The sequence below is a fragment of the Petaurus breviceps genome, unplaced genomic scaffold (genome assembly GCF_028583685.1).
Source record: "Petaurus breviceps papuanus isolate PSGF00001 unplaced genomic scaffold, PetGlider_PUasm1.0 140, whole genome shotgun sequence".
In the NCBI taxonomy this organism is placed as follows: domain Eukaryota; kingdom Metazoa; phylum Chordata; class Mammalia; order Diprotodontia; family Petauridae; genus Petaurus; species Petaurus breviceps.
This window is the reverse complement of record NW_027185698.1, coordinates 46,441,752-46,464,996: the sequence shown is the minus strand read 5'-3', so window position 1 is coordinate 46,464,996 and position 23,245 is coordinate 46,441,752. Positions and strand designations below refer to the sequence as shown.

Below are 23,245 nucleotides of genomic sequence, written 5' to 3'. Positions count from 1 at the left end.
CATATGATAGCCCAACTATTAATGCCTCTCTCAAAATATTACCTTGCATTTACTTTGTATATCTATTTCGTAAATATTTTTATGGGTAAACATATCCCTTAACATGATATTAGCTCCCTGAGATAAGGATTGTTTTGGTTTTTTTGTCTTTATAACCCCAGCAATCTCATAGTAGGCCCTTAATAATTGCTGGATGGTTGATGTTTTAATCAATTCACAAAATAGGATGAACATGTTGTTAATGTTGTTTTTTTAACTAACTTGCTTAAAAAATGACAAATAGCAATCCAACAGCTGTCCCTCTTTGGAAAGGCAGCATGGGAGTAACAGAAAGGAGAACTGATGGGGCCACTCTACAACTCTGGCAAAATCCCATCAACCCTTTGGTCATAGTTTGCTTATCTAGAACACAAAAGGACTTGACTTTGTCCTAGGACTGAGAGCTGAGAGGAAGCTAACACATTGCCTTAACTAACTTTAATTTTTACAGATGAGGAAATTTACACTCAGAGAGTAAAGAGATTTGCCCAGGGTTCCTTTCTAATATTCTTTGATTCTGGAAAAGGTCAACAACGGTGAATAAAATACATTATAAATGGAAAACTAAGTAACAAATTTCTATTTTGAATAAATTATGAAATTTAAAATGACAAGTAAAAGTGCCCCTAAGGTGTCCAGTTAAATGATATCCATTAAGAAGGTAAATTCGAACAGAAACTGAATGGCCTCTGGGATTTCATCAAGTAAGCACATGAATGTATTTTTTTTAAAGGTTATAGCAGGGAACCATCAGGTTAAAGGGAATGTAAGAAAATCAAATCAGGAAACCAATTTTACACTGCCATTTTCAAATTTCTCCGTTTAATCTTAATGTTCCACTGATGTCATTCAAAAGGTATACTGACTATATACACCAATTAATCTTAGCAAATCAAGTAATACATGCAGTGTGGCTAACTTGGTACATAGTTATGGTTTAGGACAAAACTGCCTATGATGAGAGCTTGGAATAACATAGTTTTATACAAATCTAATTCCCATTTCCATTGCAAGGGAATCTCTATTCCAAATTTCCTTCCTTACCCTGGTAATCTATCGTATAATACAAAACCCTCATTTCCAAAACTTCGAAGGGGAGAAAGATTTGGACTCTCTGTCATCAATAAAGTCAAGATTATGTCTCATGGGGTAAATAAGATCTAATTCCTATTTTGTTTAAGTTTTACATTTTATATTTTTAAAGAACAGGAGAATCATACTGACTCTTGGACACTACTACAAGATGTAGGTTTAAAGACGAATATCAGGAGAATCTTTCCATTAAATCTTTAGGTGACTATCTGAAACAGCTTTAAAAAAAATAAACTGAAGTTTGAAAATCTCATTTTCTTAATTCCAAACATTCTACAAAATTCAAAGTTTCTGATTCAATAGCCAAAAAATTTTAATATAACCTATTTGACGTTTCTGTAGGCTGAGAAATTATGCATTTTAAGTAATATATATGCAAACTCAACTGGCATTTCCTAACTTGAAAAACTACAGTAACTGTGGTAAAATGATCCCTTTGAAATATCAGCTCAAAAGTAAAGCTCATATAAATGTTACTTCTTCTTATGAAATTGTTTCAGATATTTCAATTAACCTTAACTAAAGTTTAAAGTGTCCCATCAGAGCACACATGTGACCATGACCATTCATAGGCTCTGTCGATTGAACTTGAGCTTTGGCGGGCCCTATCTTGAGCTGGAAGGTTTGGATAGGCAATATATTTGACATCTGACAAATGGCATAGCTAAATCCCAAGAGACTCTTCACTAAATTGGATGATGAATTTTTCAACCACATTAATTCTAAAAAATGACCTACTAAGTGATAGAGAAGTTATGATCTGAATTATTGAAGGAAATACCCACATGGATGAAATTATAAATCTTTGAAGTAGTATATTTTTCCTTAAATGTTTCTTTAATCTTTCCAACTGTAGATTAATATAAAAATTTCAAATAGCATTTGCATGTGCAACAAACTTATGCCCTACTCTGAGACCAAAATATAAAAGGTCATGCAGTGAAACAAACATGAAAGATATTTTTACTCTGAAATGTCTTAACATTGGCTCAAAAAGGTTCCTATAAAATGTTTAATACTGGTAAGAATCCTCTATTACCATGACCCTGTGTACCATCTAACCTATTCTTAAGGCTAATAAATAAATGTTCCCATGTGATGCTGTTGTGCCTTAATTTTTAATTATAGCAGGCTTTAAAACATAATTTATAGTCCATGGGGAATCATACAATGTCAAAGCTAAAAGAGACCTTTGAGATTAGATTGGTCCAAGTCCTTCATTGTAGATATGAAGAATCTGACCCTCAAAGAAATCCAGTGAGCTGGCCCAATACTACATGCTTTGTTTTAAAAATGTTAACTAAAGGTCTCTTTGGTAACCCTAATGTCCAATATTGCACTTCCTGTTGATATAATCTTAAATGAAAACTATCAACTTCATTTTAAACACATGTCCACATAAGTCTTGTCATTATGATGCTTGCCAGGTATTTGCATTTAATGAAAGAGTAATTCTTTCAAGTTACCTGATTCACATATATAGAATATGTTACATATTCCACCTCCTTAGTTACTGAACTCATTATCACACACAGGCTTGATTAAGAAAGAAGGCCCAAGAGCCCTAATTTTAATAGAAATTAACATATCATCTCTGCTTAGATTCCTCCTATTTTCAAAAACTCTGCAGGACTTTAAAAATAAACGGTATTACCCAGTGTCTGGCTACTCCTTTTTCTACCTACTCCATACTCTAATTTTGCCTATGCCCATTCCCAAAATGAAACTAAATCATCCTAAACAACCTACTTCTTTAAAAAAAAAAACACAACCATAAATTTTAGATTCTGAGTCCTCACTTTGACTCAATGCTAAATAAGCAAACTCACCAACAATATTAATTTCTAAATTTCTCTCTAGACTAGTAAAGCAGGAGTGTTTCTTAAGCTCTCCTAACAAGTTGAGCACTATACCCTATAAGTCTGAGCTAGTAACCCACTCACTACATTGCTAATAATTCATTTTAACAACTAACTCCAGAACCAAAATTTCACTCAATTATAAAGGCTCTAGCACAAAATTGTTCTTAAAATTAACCTATTTATCACTTTAAGATATCTACTTTTAAAAAATCACTTTAGGAATTTTTATAGATATACATAGATACTACTATCACAACATTTTATGCAGTTTTCCTCACCTCAAAGGTGGTTTTTTTTGGGGGGGAGGGGGGAGGGAGAAAGATGGGAGAACAGTAGAGAAGTAGCTGCTATTACATAAAATGGATGACAAGGATTACTTCTGTCACAGGATAGAATAGAAAAATTGAGGTTTATGTCTATCTTGGGAAGAGAGCAGTCGCTTTTTATTAAATCATATACTATATTTAAGAAAAGTGCTAATGGAGAAAATACAAATTACATCACAGTCACATTTAGAAGGGAGAGGTAATTACAAAATGCTACCTTGTTTATAAAAGAAGATTCCTTCTAAGAAGAACCATTCTGTATGAGGAGCCAGTTTCTGCCTCAATTCTGCCCCTCCTCTACAAGTCTGTTTGTTCAATGTCAACACACTGAGTAAGCCTACAGGTCTCGTCCTCAATTTCTCTCCACATTCTTTGAATCAACCTAAAAAGAAAAACTCACATATGCCTGCTTTGTGGATGCTAAATAACTTTTCATCTCCAAATAGTTATCACCTCTGGTCACTGAGTCATCTTTTAAAATTTAAGGTGAGGTGGTTTTCTTTTAGGCTTGTATAAATTGATTGGTAGAACAACCAGGAAAGCAATATAAACATAAGACTGTTGGGAATGTGGTTAAATAGAGACATTAAATTTCAATGCATGGCATCAAAAAATGATATATGCTTCTGTCTATTACTTCTGTTCATTCATTGTTTCTCTGCTTTCATTAACTGTGCTAAGACGTTTATATTTCCTGTAATAATTTTCAATAAAAGGTTATTTTTCTCATTAATTCTATTTTATGTCATATTTTTAAACAACTGCAGGCATATAGCTCAGAAAGCTTAACTCTAGACTTTCTGCTTCTTTGGGTAACCAATTTCGACTTAAGAGAAGCTGTTCAAATATTAAAGGCACTCTGAGATGGCAGGAGTTTACCTAATAGCATACATGGTATGTGACACATCCCTTTCCATCAGCTTTCTTTTCCTTCTTAATAATAATAAATAACAACAGCACCATCAAAAGGGTTGACCAGAAATAACTTAACAGAAGAAGCACGTTCACTTGGACTATTTATATGAATAATCAAGTTACAATAGGCACATCTGAAAATTACAGGCTAGGTAGTTAAAACAGATGCTTCTTACGTTCCTTCATATGTAGTGTGGCTCCCTTTGCCAATACCGTCAAGCGTTAGGCAAGAACTAAAGTATAAACATCTGCAACACCTCTCTCCGTTTTGTTAACATTCTTTCACACATTTTACTGTTAACTCCCCCAAACAGGCAGATTAAGGTTGTAAAAATAGCGAAATTGAGAACATCTGTGCAATAGCATCGCAAAACGGAATGAAACATGAATAAACAAAAACATGGCGAAAGTGGCCTGGGGTTGTTACACTGTCAGATCATTTTTCCAAGCCCAACATCAAGGCTTTTGTTACAACCAAAGCGGTCATTTGCATGGAGAACCAACAGGGTTTCTTCTTCAGCGTTTCCCAGATCGTAACACACACTCACTCTCTACCATCCACACAGACAAATCTTTCCTCTTGCAAACAAACAATATTGATAAACACACACCTATTCGCAACGACAGAATCTACAGACTCCCCCGAACACTCAGAATACAGAATAGTTTGCTGCTGCAGCGTAATTTCGGTATAAAAATAACAGACAAACCTTTGGAGCGCTGCCCCAGCCGGAGTTCCTCTCTCTCTCCCTCTGCTCTGCTGTTACTGACAAGATCAGGCTGAGATTAACAAGTCCATGCTACTCTATCAACCTGACTCCTCAGGTTTTCCTATGCACTTCATTAGCTTTAAATTCACTGCAAACTTTTCCCAAAGTTAAAATAATGAATTAGTAAAGAGCAAAGCTGGGATTGGAGGGGGGAGTGGGGGAGGAAAAAAGAGGGGGAGGGGAAGAGGGAAAACAACCACAGCCTGGGCGATCACTAGAGCAGTTCCTTTCATGCTGCTGTATGGTTAAGGCTGTGTCAGCACTTTCACTCCAAACACCCCATTTTTAGGGTGAAATAATGCTTGCAGGAAAATGTGCTTCTAACACACATACCTGGCAGCCCCCTTCATTTTAAAAATTATTTTTAAAAATCATTCCTTTTTAAAAAATTGATATTTGAGAAAAAAGAGAAAACAACATCCATGCTTTCTAGCATTCCCCAAAACCAATAACACTGTTTTCCTGGCAAATGAATAAAACACTTTTCTTTAAAAATTTAAGTTCTACCATCCTTTCTGCTCACTTGCAATGAAAAACTAAACAACAGCTCTTCTAAGGGTCTTTTAAAAACTGAGTTATTAGTGTTCAAAACTGCATAAATACAAATTGTTTTAAACTTTAAAGCAAATGCACACAAGAGGCATTGGTTTATAGTTCAGAATGCTTAAGTAGTTTGCCCAGCAGAACTGCAGAACAGTTAGATTAGAGGTCATAAACTTCTTTCCTCACACTACTCCATCAATCTTTCTAGGAAGGAAGAACCAGATTAGTCTTTGATGCTATAAAACTTGGTCTTGCTACTGAGACCTCCAAAAGCTATGATTAAATTATTTTTTTTTCTTAAGATGAAAAATCATTACTTAGGATGCCTAATTAATATGCAGAGGACCAAAGAGCATAGGTCCCTAGTAAACTCAAAATATTCCCTTCCCTCCCCTCAAAAAAAGGGAAAGTTATACTATACCTACAACAAGAACTTCCCAGCTAATAGTGGAAATGTTTCATTTAAGGTGCTGGGCAAATATAAAATAAATTCCTTAATGTTAAAAACCAAATTCAAGCTATATGGTCTCTCCTGTACAAAGTTCACAGAAATAAAAGACCAGTGCTAGTTATTCCATGTCTTAGTTACAATGTGGTGATTGATCTTAGTTCAGTATAAAGCAAGTTATCACTTCAACACCAAAATGGGGTCTGCTGGCTTTCACTAGCTCCTTTATGGTTAAAGTTCTAATTCCTAAAATAAAATTTTGAAAAACATTCTGAATATGAGACCTATAATCTGTCACCTACTTAAAGAATGTGTTTTTCTAAACCCCTTGATAAATCAGGAAAGGTTTCGGGTAATTTGTTTCAGATCACTTTCCATCCCACTGGATGCTATAACTGTAATGCTACCTTCAACTTCTGTGCAGTATACAAAGACTTAAAAAAAAAAAAAGACAAGTTGTGAGATATGTATTTTCTCAAATTTGAAAGAAATAGTTTATGAAGCTCCCAATTAAGCTTATCATCATTTTTATAAAAATGGACAAGTCAGCTGAAATTCAAGGCATAGTAAAACTTCTTTATTTTATATGCAATTAATTTTCAATATAACAGTAGCTTAACAGCATAACATTAAAGAAAATAATTTACCAGCTAACATTGCCTCCAACTAACCTAAAGATAAATTCTTAAAATCAACCATTAAACAGATATCTTATATATAAATGAATTTAAAATGCTCAACTTTTTCCCTTACTTTTAACAGGAAATCAGACTTCCTAACCTCAGATGAGAAACTCAAGCTAAGAAACTTTCCACGAAATCATTCTAAGCCAACAATTGTAACCTTAAACCAATGACATGCTTACAATGCACAGACTATATAAATATTTATACATGCTACCAAGAAGGGTAAATCAGTTGACATTCAGCAATTAAAGCTGCCTCTCTGAAGTTGCAATACTTAAAGGTTAAAGATTAGACATGCTCCCTCTTGTGTTAAACTAAGAATGCATGCTGTTTTCTCTGACATGCCAGTGCCACAGCCATCTGTTCCATTAAGCAAACCCCTTAAACTTTGGCTACTCATTCTCCCACCAAATCTTCTAGTTTAAAAGAAAATTAACTTTGTGCCCTATACTGCGTGTATATTGCCTTATGGGGGGGTGGGGGAAGGAAGGGACCGGGAATATTACAATTATTATTTACCGCATAACACCAAAAATTGCATCGTTCACAATTAAATCCTTATCGCCAAATACAAAGTGCCAGGAAGATGAGGCTCGCCTTCAGTTCACAAGGATAATTCATATGCTAAATAAACCCTGTCTCTCAAGCAACAGAAACCTAAATGTTGGGAACCAGAAAAATCTCCTTAGTCAGGTCAGATTTCTAATAATCACTCATCTAGGACTATAATAAGGCCAAAAAGAGTACCTTTTATAGCTTCCACCAAATGAAGGGGGCACATTTACTGAAGCGCGGGAGGTACGAAGTTTCGATCAGATAAGGTTTTGGAAGCTTCGAGTTTACAGCAGCTCTTTGACAGACATGGGGAGGACGGAAGTTCTGAGGGAATAAGTAGGCATTTTGGCAGAGAGAATCACGAAATACACTTAAGAGTGACAACACGAGGTGGCCCTCACCTATAAGACGCAAGCCAAGCAAGTCGGGGGGTTAACTGCACCGTCGCCCCCGCCCCATCTTATCTAATCCGAAGGGGAAAGGAAGCCTCTGCCACCGTCTCGGCCAGCGTTTCAGACCTGGCCCGAGGTCAAGTCCTGAATTGGGGAGGGGGGGCGCCACCTCTGGATTCGGGGGGGGGGGTCCTCCCGAGCCCCGTCCTGCATCGACGGCGCCCCCGGGGGCGGCAGCAGGAGCAGCGGCTGAGGCTCTGGACCCGGGGAAGGGAGAGCCAGAGCCCCGGCCGAGTGCAGGGGCAGTGGGGGGCCGGCTTTCGCCTGGAAAACCCGCTCGCCTAGTTCCCGGGGCGAGGAGAGGCGGAGACGTATTCTTTTTAAAAATAGGAAGGGGCGGAGAAGGAAGCCGCTTGGCCCCCGAAGTTTTCGGAGAGTTCTCGGGCCGGCCCAGAGAGCGCATGAGGACATCCCTGGACCGCCCGACCCGCCTCCGTCCTGAGATCCCTCCGCCCCCCTCCTCCTCCCCTCCTTCTCCTCCTCCTCCTCCTCTTGGCGGAGGGAGCCGAAGGGCAGCTCGCTCCGCCAGAACCAGAGCGCGCACGGGGTTGGGGGGTGGGAGCGCGCGCGAGCCGGGAGCGCGCGCGGGGGACTGGGGGCGGGGCCGAGCGGCGGTTGGGGCGGTTAGAACATTAGGAACGTCTCCGAGGTCCTGGCCGCCCACTCTGGAGCCGGGCCTGGGGGGGCCTGCCTACCCCCGTGTCCTCCCACCTTCCTGCGCCCAGAGCCCAGACCCGCCTCCCTCCCTGGGTCTGGTTGCTCTCACCCTCTGTGGGAGGCACAGAGGAGGGGAAGGGGTAGGGAAAAGGGAAGGGGGACTCACTGGGTTCTGAGGAGGGGGTCTCGGCAGGGTTAACCCTCTTCCCGCCACCAGCGTCGCAGCCTCCCGTGTGTTCAATTCACTCCCCTCCTCGACATCCCCCCCCCCCCCCCCCCTCCCCCCCCCCCCCCGCCCCCCCCCCCCCTAGCAACTTACTATCTCCCCGAACACCGCAAAACTCCTCAAACTCCCCACCCCCTCCGGGCACGCCCCCTCTCCTTACCCACCCCTATACTCCTGGCTCCCGCCTCCGCCACAGTCTACTCGTTTGGTTTGCTGAGATAGCTGTCAATCACAGGGAGTTTTCTGTCCCTATTGGGCCTAAAGCCTGCCAGTACTTTCCGGGAGTTCCTGGTTTCCCACCCCGAAAATGGTCCTGCATAAGGGCGTCCCTGATTGGCCCCCTTGACCATCGGAGTAGGGCGTCTTTAGTAGCCTAAGCAATTTTACATACACGATCCCGGCGGTGCTAGAAGCATCTTTCACCAGGGTCTCCATGTTCACAATAAGATTTGTCATTGACCCCGGCCCCTAATCATTAAATATGTGGGAACTGGTAATGTCAATCAAGTCTGGCTGGCTGGCCCCACCTACAACGTCAGAGTCAGGAGGAAACTAGGTCCCTGATTGGCCCCTGGGCGATCCCCCCCTTTCCCCCCCCCCCGGGCCAAGTGGGAATCGTCACTGTAGCCCTGGCGTCCCTAAAACGAAATACGCCTTTCCTCCCTTCTTTTAGGTCCAGTAAAAAACGTCTTCATAGCCTACACTTTCCTATGATTGGAAGAGCACCTGGAAAGGAAAGAATTGATTGGGCCAACCCGACGTCCTTTCACGCAGCCCTGCCCAGAGCTGTGCGTTCTTCCGCCACCACAGGCGGTTGGGCGGAAGCGATTGGCTAAAACGCCTGCTCCCTCCCGGTAATGGGTGGAGGCAAGGTGGGAGGGAAAGGAGAGCTGTCTGTTACCCGCCATGCACCGCGCCCTGGAGGTGGCTCCCTTTGGTCTGTAATGTTTTGGCCAATCCAAAATGGCGGTGCAGGAATCAGCTGCTCAGCTTTCCATGACCCTGAAGGTGCAAGAGTATCCAACCCTCAAGGTGGGTGCCCAGAGGCCGACCCCGGGGGAAAAGGAGGCCCTGCCGCCCCTCTGCGGGAGGGAGACAGGTTGGCCAGGGGCCACACCACCCCGCCGCCCAGGGCGGGTGGGGACTCGCCTCCCCCACTGGAGCGGAGGGCGCGGGGTCTGTCCACGCCCCCGGCGGCCCGGGCTGGGGCGGGAGCGGCGAGCGCGGGCTCGAGGTGGGGGACCCTCCAGCCAGGGGAGGGGCCGGGAGGATGGTGCCCTGGCTGGGGGAGGGGGGTGTGGGGGGGGGGGCCGCCCAGGCGGGGGGGGGGGGGGGGTACCTGAGCCTTCCCTTCCCCCAATTTGTCCGGGAAGGATTAATAGTGTGAGGAAGGAAATGAGCCTGGACAGCCCCCCACCTGCCTCCTGGAGGTCCTGTCTTATTACAGACTCAGGGGTCTTTGTAGGGTGGGGGATATTGGGATGAAGACCGAGAGCCTCGGGATTCAGAGCCTTTCGAGAGCGAATATGGAGCAGAGACGTGTAGGGTCCTAGATGGAGAGCAGGAGCTCATCGTAGAGGTCATTCAGTCTAGTCCCCTCCCGTTTACAGATGAGGAAACTGAGGTCCGGGAAGGGAAAGGGAATTTACCCAGTGAGAGACAGGATTTGAACCCAGGACATAGATGCTCTTGCTTCGATTTTGGAAGGAACCTTAGAGGTCATCTAGTCTTGACTCTCATTTTACAAATGAGGAAAGGGAGATAGATATCACACACAGCTAGTAAATTACAAGGCAGGGATTTGAATCCAGGTCCTTTGACCCCCACTTTAGTGTGCTTTCCACTCGCTGTAGTTGGCTGCCTCACCCAGTCCTGAGGGAGAATAAATCATAGGGTTTAGAGCTAGAAGGGGCCTTAGAGGTCGTCCAACTCCCTCATTTCACGAATGAGAAAACTGAGGTTTGGAGGAGGGAAGACCCAAGGTTATACTGTAATTAGACCAAGGAATTTTCACCAGATGTTCTGACTTCAAATGTAGGACTTTCTAGGTTACACCACAACTGACTGAGAAGGATTTGTGGGAGGTGGGAAAGGGAGTCACTTGGAAAGTAAAGGAGAGATTGTCCTGATGAGGTTGTTTAGAGCCCCAGCTGTTTTCAAGTAAACATCACATGACAAGGTGATGAGTTCTAGCTGAGTTCTTGGGGGTAAACTAATGGAAAAAGAATCCTGAAAGGGGAGAGGAAGAGTCATCTTTGACAGATTTCATGACTGTCAAATATGCTCCTTATCATAAGATCACTGATTCTCCTTGAGTTGAAGCATTGTTAAATCATTCATTCCTTTAAGTAACATTTATTGGGTATCCTATGTAGGGCACTACGATTCCCCTGGAGGAGGTAAAAATTATAGATAAGACAAGTTCCTATTCCCATATTACAGTTTCTTAGGATTTGATAAGGCACCAGCACAGATAATCATACTTCAATGACATCTGATTTCATCTTGTGTGGGTGTTATCTCCTTTGATGGCAACCCTTCTGTGACTTAGTAGAAAATCTTCAAGAGTTTTTGTGACCAAAAATTCATTACCTTGAAGACATTCTGGTGATGAGCTTCTCTATGTTATGCTGCCCATCACCAGACCCATATAGATACCTATATTTAAATATTTCTGTGATTACTTGAGATTCTTTGTGCATGACATTAAATCTCCCAGTTTAGTAACTAAGTACTGGTAGTCCACTATATCTGGAATGCACATTTTCTCATACCTGTCTCTTAGAATACCCGAATTCCTCTGTTTTAGGACTTGGGTGCCTCTACTGACATGAGGAATTTACTCACTTGTTAGTGCCTTCTACATCTTGAACTTATTTTTTGTTGCTTTGTGTATGCTCTGTATTTGCTAACTCGTACATATTGTATCCACTTTCCTCCAGTAGCTTAAAGGCAGACACTATTTTTGTTTCAGTCTGTATACGAAAAACCTTGGGGGGGAGGGTGCCTTTTACTAGTGAACCGTTTAAGAAACTTTTGCTGAATGAAATAGATTTAAAGTAGGAAAGAACTTTAAAGACCATCTTGGCTACCCCCTTCATTTTACAGGTTAGGGAAACTCAGACCTAGAGGGAAATGATTCTCCCAGGGTATCACAGAGAATATTTCTCCTTTGATCCAAGGCCAGTTGAACATACTTTAAAATTGTGTGACACTCCATTCAATGAACAGCTTCTCCACCTTGTATAAATAAATTTACCCATGTCACACACAGTTATCACTAATTTTAATTTTTCTTAATAACAAGAAACAAATATATTCCTTAATATATTTGCACCACACATACGTAACAGGTCTTTGATCATTAATAAATAGAATGCAGTGTCCAAGGACTTTGGATCCAGCTTGCTAAAATTTCAAGGTCATGAGATTATTAGAAATATATTTAAATGGCTCTTTGTTTTGAAGATTAGCATATTAAAGAGAAAAGAACACAAGATCTGGAGTCACCAGATGTATATCTAAATCCCCACCCTGCCACTTTCCAACTGTGTGACCTTGAGCAAGGCTCTTTCACTGGGACCTCAGTTTCCTCATCTGTAAAATGAAAGGTTTGGACTAGCTGTGCCCTAAAGTCTCTTGCAGCTCTGAATTACCAATCAGCAGAAGTAATGGATTCAGTTCCTGGCAGGCCACAGCTTTGTTCCTTTCCAGAAGAACAGGCTGCACTCCCTAATCCTGGTGAGCCATTAAGCTAGTTACAAGCACGACTGAATGAGAGTGTTTATGAATTAGAGTGACTCTATCTACCCTATTGGAAATCATTCAGGGGATTATTTGCATAATGTCAGTATTGGAAGGATAGCACATGCATGAGGTTCTAATAAATAACACTCATTTGAATATCTAGTAAGGAGATAGATGGGAAATAGAACCACATCTGTGTTCCACAAACTGTAGGTGAATTGATGCAAATGTGGAAGACTAGTGTCTCTTTTAGTCCAGATTATTATAGGTAATTATCATAGAGAAAGATAAGAGTGTGTTATGACTTTACCTAGTGACAAATTTGAAATCAGCTAGGAAGGGTTATGAAAATGGGGGGAAGACTAAATTCTTCTTGATTCTCAGTGGCTGTTTTTGTTTGCTGACAATAAATGGGGTTGAAATCATAGCTTTTCTTAGATTTTGGCATGGCAGCACTATCTATACTTGAGCCACAGAATAAAGAAATTACCACACAGGAAAAGCTTCCCCAGTTCTTTTCATGGCATAATTTAACAGAAAGTAAGCAGAAAGAAAATTAACTTCCCTAAAAGGAGGCACATTGATAGGTATTTGTTACTAAATAATCCAAAATATATCATTTGGATCAAAGAACTGTTCAACATTCTTTGATTAGTGACTAACAGCTAATAAAAGAGGATTGTAATCCCATGTAAAGTAGGCTTGAGTGTTGCAGACTTATTTTTGGTTGTTAATTTTGTTTAATAAAAAAAAATCTGCTATCATGATAAATTGAACTTCCCCTATATTTTCTACTAAATTCTTTGTATATATCATATGTGATTCCTTTCTTCTTGACATGTAGGTAATAGTGCATGGCATGTGACTGAATGTTTGTTGATAGATTATTTCATTTCTTATTTAGCATTTCTTAGAATACTTTTAAGAATGATACACAATCAAACCAGAGCATCAATGGAGTGCTCTAAGGAGCACTAGTTTGGAAATAGTAGTCCTTTTATGATGGCAAAATAAAGAACAGGATGTAGTGCAAAATAAAAGAGATGCAAAAACAGATGGTTCTATGAGACTTGATATGAAGAGCAATAAAGTGCTTAGGATGAAATTTCTATCTTGACTATAGCTTCTCAGCTACATAAGATCATAAGATGTGCAGAAGAAATCTCCAGAAGAGAATATATCTGGAAGTTGTGGTTGTGGAAGGTTTGAATTGTGTTTTGCTGTCTTCAGGATCTCTTTCCAGTCCCCTCCCTAGTAACAAGGTCTAGAGAGGCTCCCCAAGATGAGCAAAGGAAATGATAACCAAATAGTGGAGATCTGTATAATGTATTAGTTATTACTTTGTGATAACATCATGTGGTGGGAATTTGCCTTTGGTAAAAATGAATATCTGCAAGACTGAATTTGTGTGGTGTTAATGTTAATATTCAAGGTCATGAGTTAAAATTGTTAATAACTTATAATCATAGTTTTTGGCACAGAAATCTTGACATAGGTATTTAATGATTGATTTAAGGAGATTAAAATCATAATTTTTGGCACAGAAATTTTGACACAGGTATTTAATGATTGATTTAAGGAGATTAAAATCATAATTTTTGGCACAGAAATTTTGACACAGGTATTTAATGACTGATTTAAGGAGATTAATGTGGTATTGCAGAAGGAACACTGAGTTCCTTGGTGTTTGAGACCTGGCCCTGCCGTTTACTAGCTGTGTAATGCTTCTGAGGGAGGGCCCCTCCAGCTCAAAATGTCCATCTTGAGCAAGTCCCTTCATGTCAATGGGCCTCAGTTTCCTAGTTAACTAAGCAATGATTTATTAAGTACTTGCTATGTTGTGGTGTTAAAAAAAAATTTAACAGTCACTGTCCTTAAGTTTTTTTTTCTATAGGATAGAAACAACATGCATACAGAGAAATATGTATAGAATCTATCAAAAGCATTTTGAGGAGGGAAGATCATTAAAAACTTGGGGGATCCAGGAAGTCCTTTAATAGGAGGTTAGCTGGAGGCAAGCCTTGAAGGGAGCTGTGGATTCCAAGAGACAGAGGAAAATGATCTGTGTATGCCAAGACAACCTGTGTGAAAGCCTCAAAGGGAAACAATATTTTGTACCACGGGCAGCAAAGATAGGCAGCTGGGTCGCTCAGTGGGTAGAGAACAGGACCTAGAGTCAGGAAGACCTGAGTTCAAATCCAGGATCAGACACCTGCTAAATGTGTGACATTAGGCAAATCACTATCTCTGTTTTCCTGCTTCCTCAACTGTAAAATGGAGATAATAACAGCACCTGCTTCCCAGGGTTGTGAGGATCAAATGAGATATTTGTGAAGCACTTAGCACTGACACATAATAGGCCCTATATAAATGCTTATCCCCTTCCTTCTCTTGGGCTGGAATGTTGAGTCTGTAAGGGGACTAGTATAAAATCAGTCTAGAAAGGCATGTTGATGCTAGATTATGAATACTGAAGTAAATTAATCTTACAAGGAATCTTGATCAGAGTAATCCTAAGGGAAAAAAAAAACAGTAACAACGATTAATTTATAATAAAATTATTTGACAGATAAAAAATAATCCACAGGGAGTCAGACCCATGTCTGACCAGCCCAGTGTTCTGTTTTGCCCCAGTGGCACCAAGAGATGCTTTGTAGAAATAGGTGTTCGTCCTCCATAAGGTAAGCCTAGGGAGGTTGGAGATAGTGAAGAAAAGAGTGAACTGGGAAAGGCAGAAGATGTAATTTGTACAGTGCTTTTTATACCAATCTTTGTGAGATTTGAACAAGTCTGCATTCTTCCTACCCATGTCATTCATGGTTGAATTGATTTTGATCAACCAAGTGAGAAGGGACAATCCTCTCACTTTACAGAACTTTCATACTAGAGCATATTAATCTGGTGTGTCTCTAAAGACACCATTGTATCTGTTTAAAAATCTGATTTTACTCTGTCTAAATAGGTTTGTAAGAGAAGGATGTTAGGTTAAATCCATAGTTACCCAAGAGTGTACCATAGCAAAGTAGTTTTGACTAGGTGTACCAGAATTTATAGAATTACTTTTGTAATTTTTCCATTGTTATGTCTGATTCCTCAAAACAAAAAATGATACCATTATGTGACCAGAAAAAGTTGGAGAACCATTAGATGTGCTATTTACCAAGGTTCCTTCCAGCAATAAAATTTAGTGATTCTATGATTTTTTTAATTTGATGTTCTCATCTTTTGACAACACTTAAATCAATATTTATTCCCCTTTGATCTTAATTTTTTATTGACCCTGTAGATACTTTGAATTCTCGTGTCTCATGAAGTGGCAGTAAAATAACATGTATCTTTTTAATCATTAATGAAGCATCATGTAAATGTTCCTTTAATAGTGACCAGAAATACCTAAATTTCTCATGTCTCTATGCATATTTTTATAAAATCATGCAAATTAAGTTTTATAATTACATAGGAAATAGAGTTTTATAAGAATAAGTATAGCTTCTTGCTTCTGATTCGTTTCCTTTATATGATTTTTACACAATTTCATATTGTATGGAGAAAAAATATAATTCCCATACAAGCCTCAATCTCCCCCTTCCCCCCTAAGATTGAGGTATAAAATATTTTAGTATGCTAAAATGTGTGCCATGAGTGGCATGACTCAAGTTTAGTGGGAAAGTATTTTTTTTTTAATCTCCATTACCTGGGAGTTCAGATCATCTGTATAAACATTGCATGTGATTTTGTCACATAAACAAATTTGATCTGAACATTTACCAAACTGGAAAAACTAAAATCAGACGCACCACGGTAAAGTTAGAATGACACAAAAATCTGGAAGACCTCTGTTCAGTCCTCCTGCAGTCTCTAGCTATATGTATGGTAGGGCATAGGTCATCTAATCTCTTTGAGCTTCAGACAGCTATCTACTAAGTCATAGAAGAGTTGTGATGGATGGAGGAGTGTCCCTCACCCATAAAATCGCAGGTCTGATATAGTGAGTTAGTTTGGAGGTGAAGCTTAGTAATTATTAAGACTTGGAGGACATTGTACATTTTTCAAGAAAAAAAAGTAGTTGCATGATTCTAAATGATGAGGAAAGAGAAGGAGCAGGGAATAAATGTGATTAGAATAACCTGGTGGAAAATTAGATCCCATATTCTCTTGGGAATGAATTTTAGGGAAGCAAGTAAACTGTAGAGGAAATGGCAAGATGTAACAAGAACAAAGAAAGTGAGAACTATAAAGATGCTGCCTGGATGCCAAGAAGAAGGATTGATTGTACTCTTAAATCTAACAAGCAACTTAGAGTGTGGGAAGTATATATTTGATCATCTTTTACATAGTATAGTTTGTAATGGGGGCATAACAACAGAGGTTGAGTGGCCAGTGGCAGAACAACTAAGGAAGCCTTCATGCTGAGAAAAAATATCATATTCCATTGCTCTCTCTCAGGAACTGTCTTTCTTATATTTAGTGAACCATTTTTTTTTCTGAGTTCCAGGTGCTTTATATATACACATATTTCTTTTTTTAAAATAAATTTTATGTTTATTTTTAGTTTACAGCATTCATTTCCACAAGATTTTGAGTTACAAATTTTCTCCCCTTCTTTCCCCTACCCGCCACACCAAAACACTGAATACCCCCTCCCCCAATCTTCTCTCTCCTATATCCTCCCCCATTCTCCCTTTAACTTTCTAGTAGGGCAAGATGGATCTCCACACCCCAATGCCTGTATATCTTATTTCCCAGTGCATGTAAAACAATAATATATTTTTTTAAACATTTGATTTTAAAACTTTGAATTCCTGATTCTTTCCTTTCTTCCCTTGTTGCCTGCCCTTACTGGGAAGATAAGCAATTCAATATAGGCTGTACATGTGAAGTTATACAAAACATTTCTATATTGGATATATTGTGAAAGACTGACTATTTTCCTCCATCCTATCCCACCCCACACTTGTTCTATTTTCTACTTTGACCCTATCCCTTTTCAAAAGTGTGCTTTTACTACCCTTCCCCCCAATCTGCCCTCCCTTCTATCATCCCCCCTCTTATCCCCTTCCCCTCTACTTTCCTATAGGGTAACATACCCAATTGAGCATGTATGTTATTCCCTCCTTGAGCCAAATTCAATGAGAGTAAGGTTGGCCCATTCCCTTTTGCCTTACTGTTCCTCCCCTCCATTGTAACAATTTTACATTGCCTCTTTTATAGGAGATAATTTACCCTATCCTGTCTTTCCCCATCTCCTCTTATATTCCTCTCTCACCTCTTAATTTTATTTTTTAAATATCATCCCTTCCTATTCAATTGATCCTGTGCCCTCTGTCTATGTATACCTGTACACATACATACACATAGTTACATATGTATTCATATGCACATATATCCTCCTATATAGACATATATATGTATGTATACATTAATATTCCCTTCAACTATCCTCATAAAGAGAAAAGTTTCATAAGTTACTATTTTGTTTTTCCATGTAGGAATGTAAATAGTTCAACTTTGATAAGTTCCTTATGATTTCTTTTCCCTGTTTACCTTCTCATGCTTCTCTTGCTTCTTGTATTTGAATGTCAGATTTTCTATTCAACTATGATTTTTTCATCAAGAATGCTTGAAAGTTAAGAGCACCAGCCCGGGAGTTGGGAGACCCAGGATCAGTTCCAGCCTCAGATGCTTAGCACCCACACAAAATAACTGGCCATGTAATCTTGAGCAAGTTACTTAACCCCAATTGCTTAAAAAAAAATAATAAATGCTTGAAAGTACTCTATTTCATTGAATGAACATATTTTCCCCTGAAATGTTATACTCAGTTTTGTGGGGTAGGTGATTCTTGGTTTTAATCCTAGCTCCTTTGACCTCTGGAATATCATATTCCCAGCCCTTTGGTCCCTTAATATGGAAAATGCTAGATCCTATGTTGTCTGAATTGTGTTTCCACAATATTCAAATTGTTTCTTCCTGACTGCTTGTAATATTTTCTCCTTGATCTGGAAACTCTGGAACCTGGCTATGATATTCCTAGGATTTTTATTTTTGAGATCTTGTTCAAGAGGTGATAAGTGAATTCTTTCAATTTCTATTTAGCCCTCTGGTTCTAAAATATCAGGGCAATTTTCCTTGAGAATTTCTTGAAGGATGATTTCTAGGCTCTTTTTTTTTTATTATGGCTTTCAGGTAGTCCAATAATTTTAAAATTATCTCTCCTGGATCTATTTTCAAGGTCAGTGATTTTTCAAATGAGATATTTCACATTGCCTTCTATTTTTTCATTTATTTGGATCTGTTTAATAGTATGTTGATTTCTCATAAAGTCATTAGCTTCCATTTGGTCCAATCTAATTCTGAAGGAATTATTCTCTTCAGTCACTTTTAAAATTCTTCTTCCATCTGGAAAATTTGACTTTTTAAGGAATTCTCCTCATTGGCTTTTTGGGCCTCTTTTGCCATTTGAGTTAGTCTATTTTTCAAGGTGTTAGTCAGGTTGTTGACTCTCTTTTCATGATTTTCTTGCATCATTCTCATTTCTCTTCCCAATTTTTCCTCCACTTCTCTTACTTGGTTTTCAAAATCCTTCTTGAGCTCCTCCATGGCCTGTAAGCAGTTCATAGTTTTCTTGGAAGCTTCTGTTGCAGGAGTTCTGACTTCATTGTGTTACTCCCGTTCCATGCTTTGATCCTTTTTGTCCCCAAAAAAGGAATCTAAGGTTTGACTGCTGTGCTTGCTTTGCCTCCTTTGCTTGCTCATGTTGCCACTCAATTACTTGACTTTTGAACTTTTTGCCACAGTAGAACTCTGCTTCCAGAGAGGAGAGCTTTGCCCCAGATTGCTGGGGTTTTCACAGCTGCCAGAGCTATTACTTGGGTGCCCTCTCTGAAGCCCCCACAAGCTCTGACACCTGGTCACAAACCCCAGGACCTCCACCCAAGACAGAGATCCAGATCCAAGCAGGTTAAAGCAAGAGTGTTTAGCCTCTGAATGGTCACTTGATCCCCCTACAATCTATAGGCCAGAAGCTCTGAAGCAGCCACGTGGCGGCTTTCTCGCCCAAGGGGGCAGGGGCCAGATTGCACCATCCTCCCAGTTCCAACAGAGTTGTACACTGACCTTGTACTTTGTCTTTGGCATTTATGGGTTGATAATTTTGGAAACCGCCACTGCTATTGGTGATCCACTCTCAAGTCAGCTCTAGCCTCTGCTGTTCGGTGCTGCCCTGGAGCTAAAACCAGGGGCTCCTTTGAGCTGGGCTCACGCTTTGATGGACCCTTCCTGCCAGATTTCCTTCTGCAGGAGATTTGTTTCTCTCTGTCACTTTGTGGGTTCTGTAGCTCTAAAGTTTGTTTAGCCTCATATTTTATAGCTATTTGAAGTGGTTATGGGGGGAGCTCTCAGAGTTTTCCTCCTTCTATGTCTCCATTTTGGCTCCACCCCTATATACACATATTTCTATGCTATTCACTCTGAGACATGTTAGAAATGAATAATTTCGTAATCATTTAAAAATATAAAGACTAAGTCAAGAAACACCTATGGTTATTTTAAAATTCTAGCCCTGTGTTTGCCATTACTCTATATTGACTCCTGTTAAGCACCTACAGATTGAACTTTCAGCACCATAACATATTAACTTACATAGTTCTACATATTAGGGATGTTGAATTATAGAAGAGGTTATAATGGGGGAAGACTTTTGGGGAGGGGAACCAGATTGTTTTCTATTTTCTGTTACTCTCGTCATTGAAGGCAATCAATAAATAAGATAAAATTGTGGGTTTTTTTGTTCATTTGGGTTTTGTTTTTGTTTTTGTTTTTGTTTTTTGCTTTTTGGAATGGGGGAAGGCAGGGCAATTGGGGTTAAGTGACTTGCCCAAGGTAACAGGGCTAATAAGTGTTAAATGTCTGAGGCTGGATTTGAACTCAGGTCCTCCTGACTCCAGGGCCAGTGCTCTATTCACTGTGCCACCTAGCTGCCCCCTATGATGAGGTTGTATTCTGACAGAGTCTATTGATCATATGATACATTCATTATCTTTCATCCTGGGCTCCATCATTTGAACGCACTGTAGCTTGTATCTTCTTATGAGTTCCAAGTGATTAGCATGGTAGATACTCAGTATTTTGCAAGATGCTCTGACTATCTATGAGTGCAATAGGACTACTGCCTTCCCTGTTTCAGAGACTATATACTTCTGTTCATGCAGTCTTTTATACATGTGATGAAGCTTTTTCACACAAAATGTATTTTAGTGATAAGTCTATTGTTTTCTTGTATGGGGTGTCCCAAAAGTCTTTGTGCAGTTTTGAGCTTCTAATGGGGCAGCTAGGTGGCCCAGTAGATAGAGGTTTTCCTGAGTTCAAATCTGGCCTCAGCCACTTACTAGCTGTGTGACCCCAGGCAAGTCACCTTTGGCCAACCACTCCAGTATCTTTGCTCAGAAAATCCCAAACTGGGTAACAAAGAGTTGGACATGATTGAAAAACAAATGAACAACAACAAAGCTAAAAACTTAAAACAGCACAAAGACTCTTAGGACATCCTCTACAGTTTTGTTTTAAACTGAAGCATACGACTTTGTATTTATTCCTATCTAATATCATTATTTTAGTTTCATCTTACTGCTCCAATCTATTGAGATCTCTTTGGCTCTTGATTCTGTCATCTAGTATATAAACATTCCTTCCCAGCTTATGTCATCCACTAATTTAATAAACATACCATTAAGCCATTTTCCTTGAACTATCAGTGTTGTCTTGTGGTTTTGTTTTGTTTTGTTTTTGCTTTGTTTCCTCGACTGGATTGGATGCTCCTTGAAGACAGAGTCCAAGTCTTATTTTGAGTTTTGATGGGTTTTTTTGGGTTTTTGTTTTTTTTGTTTTTTGTCATTACTGTTTTTGTCTGTAATGCTAATCATATGCTAGGGACCCAGTAAATGTTCATTGAAAAGGATGATGGCTTGGTTTCTAGTCTGAGTCACCACCTGGCTATCAGTTTTTACTTACGTTGTTTTCAAACAAAATTAAGCTTAGTGCATTCAAGCAAAGGCTGGGTGACAAATATATGAAGGTGTTATAATTGAGAATTCTATTAATTCATTGTGACAGTAATTGGACTAACTAATCTCTGAGGATTTTTCTATCTTAGAGGATTCCATGAAATGTTTCTTCTTTACATACTGTGTATTCAGAATTGTGCCAGGTACTGGCTGCTCTACAAAGAGGTCAGAAAGCCCTGTAGGTGCTTATAGTCTAATTGGGAGAAGCAAGAAAGGCATGAAGATTTTAAGTAATGAGAATGATCATAAGCATTATGTGAAGATGTAAAGCAAGGAGGCTAAAAAAAAATATGTTGGGAATATGGGTGTTGAGTTGATTGGTCTTCCTATTGAAAACAAAGGATTGATGGGGACAAATTTAGAAATGAAAGTTGAGCCCTCATTTTAGAGTGGCTTTGATGGGGTAGGAGAAGCATTTAAGGTTTCTCTGAAGGGCTCATCATGCTGAAAGCAGTGTTACAACAACAGTTAATTAAGTGCTAGTGTTACACGATGGGGAAACATTGTAAATGTAAAGACTAATTTATAACCTATTGAAACAGTGGTGATGGGGAGGCTAGGTGGTGCAGTGAGTAAAAGGACCAGCCCTGGAGTCAGGAGAACAAGTTCGGTTCCAGCCTCAGACACTTAACACCCACACAAAAAATCTAGCCGTGTAACCTTGGGCAAGTTACTTAACCCCGACTGCCCTCCTAATGGCAAGAAAAAACAAAAACAAAAAACCAGTGGTGATAGGTGCCTGAGTTAGGGTGGAATCCCCAAACAAATGAAGGTGTTCTTGAGAGGGAGGAATTTGGGGGTTAGAGAGATGTTCTAATATAGAGGGGTAATTGACAAGATTTGGCAACCTTTTGCCTATAGAGCATCTTTCCTTCTAGCGCACCATCTACTCCTCTACCAAAGTGACCTTCCCAAGGAGGAACAAACCTGAGCATGGTGGATAGAGCCTGGAGTCAGAAAAAACTGAGTACAAATCCAACCTCAGACATTTAGTAACTGTGTGAAACTGGGCAATTCACTTAGCCACCGTCTGCCTCAGTTTCCTCATCTGTAAAATGAGGATAGTAATTAGCACCTACCTCAGAGTTGAGGTGAGGATAAAATGTAAAGCACCTGTAAAGCACTTAGCACGGTTCCTGGCACATAGTAAGTGATCTATAAATGTTCATCATCATTATTATCATTATTCCCATACTTAAGAACCTGCTGGGGCAGACTCTGAAGGTTGGCAGTAAAGGTGCTCTCCTGCCTGCCTCCAACTTGTCTTTCCAGCTTTATTTTGTACTAACTCCTCTTCAGGAACTTGAGGGAACTCCTGCCACACTGAATTGACTGTACAGTGTTCCCCAGATCCACCTCTGCATTTATATTGTTCATCCCTGCTGCCTGAAATCCCCTACTTCCTTCAGAATCCTTGTTTTCTTTCAATATTCAGTTCAAGTGCTACCTCCTCCATTAAACCTTCTAACCACCTCCCAAGTTTTAGTATTCTTTCTCTTTCAAATTCAATTTAGAATGTCAGGGTAGTTTTCCTTGAGAATTTCTTGAAAGATGATGTTTAGGCCCTTTTTTTTTAAATCATGGCTTTCAGGTAGTCCAATAATTTTAAAATTATCTCTCCTGGATCTGTTTTCCAGGTCAGTAGTTTTTCCAATGAGATATTTCACATTGCCTTCTATACATTCTTTTAGATCTGTTTTATAATATCTTGATTTCTCATAAAGTCTTTAACTTCTATTTGCTCTGATCTAATTCTCAGATTCAATTTAGCAAGCATTAAGTGCTCACCTATATGCAAAGAACTATGGTTGGGGCTGCCTGGGATGTGAAGACATAAATGAAAGTCCCTGTCCTTCAGATGCTTA

General features: G+C 39.7%; 2 protein-coding genes across 9 annotated transcripts in view; one reads left to right on the top strand and one right to left on the bottom strand.

Annotated features, from left to right (window-relative positions):
* CTBP1 (C-terminal binding protein 1) overlaps positions 1–8,720 on the bottom strand; it is a 473,381-nt gene extending 464,661 nt beyond the window's left edge. The window contains exon 1 of one of the 7 annotated variants that reach the window (XM_069071532.1): positions 8,665–8,720. The gene's annotated coding sequence lies outside the window, so the exon portion shown is untranslated. Of the gene's footprint in view, positions 1–4,944; positions 5,021–7,637; positions 7,797–8,511; positions 8,592–8,664 lie in introns of those variants that run through there. The other 6 variants (XM_069071498.1, XM_069071522.1, XM_069071506.1 and 3 more) reach the window with 6 other exon arrangements.
* A 723-nt stretch (positions 8,721–9,443) lies between these two features.
* Positions 9,444–23,245, top strand: part of MAEA (macrophage erythroblast attacher, E3 ubiquitin ligase) — a 153,960-nt gene continuing 140,158 nt past the window's right edge. Inside the window, exon 1 of one of the 2 annotated variants that reach the window (XM_069071477.1) lies at positions 9,444–9,603. In XM_069071477.1, the coding sequence (XP_068927578.1) occupies positions 9,535–9,603 (69 nt within the window). In that variant the 5' untranslated portion in view covers positions 9,444–9,534. The remainder of the gene's footprint in view (positions 9,604–23,245) is intronic. The other variant, XM_069071486.1, reaches the window with a different exon arrangement.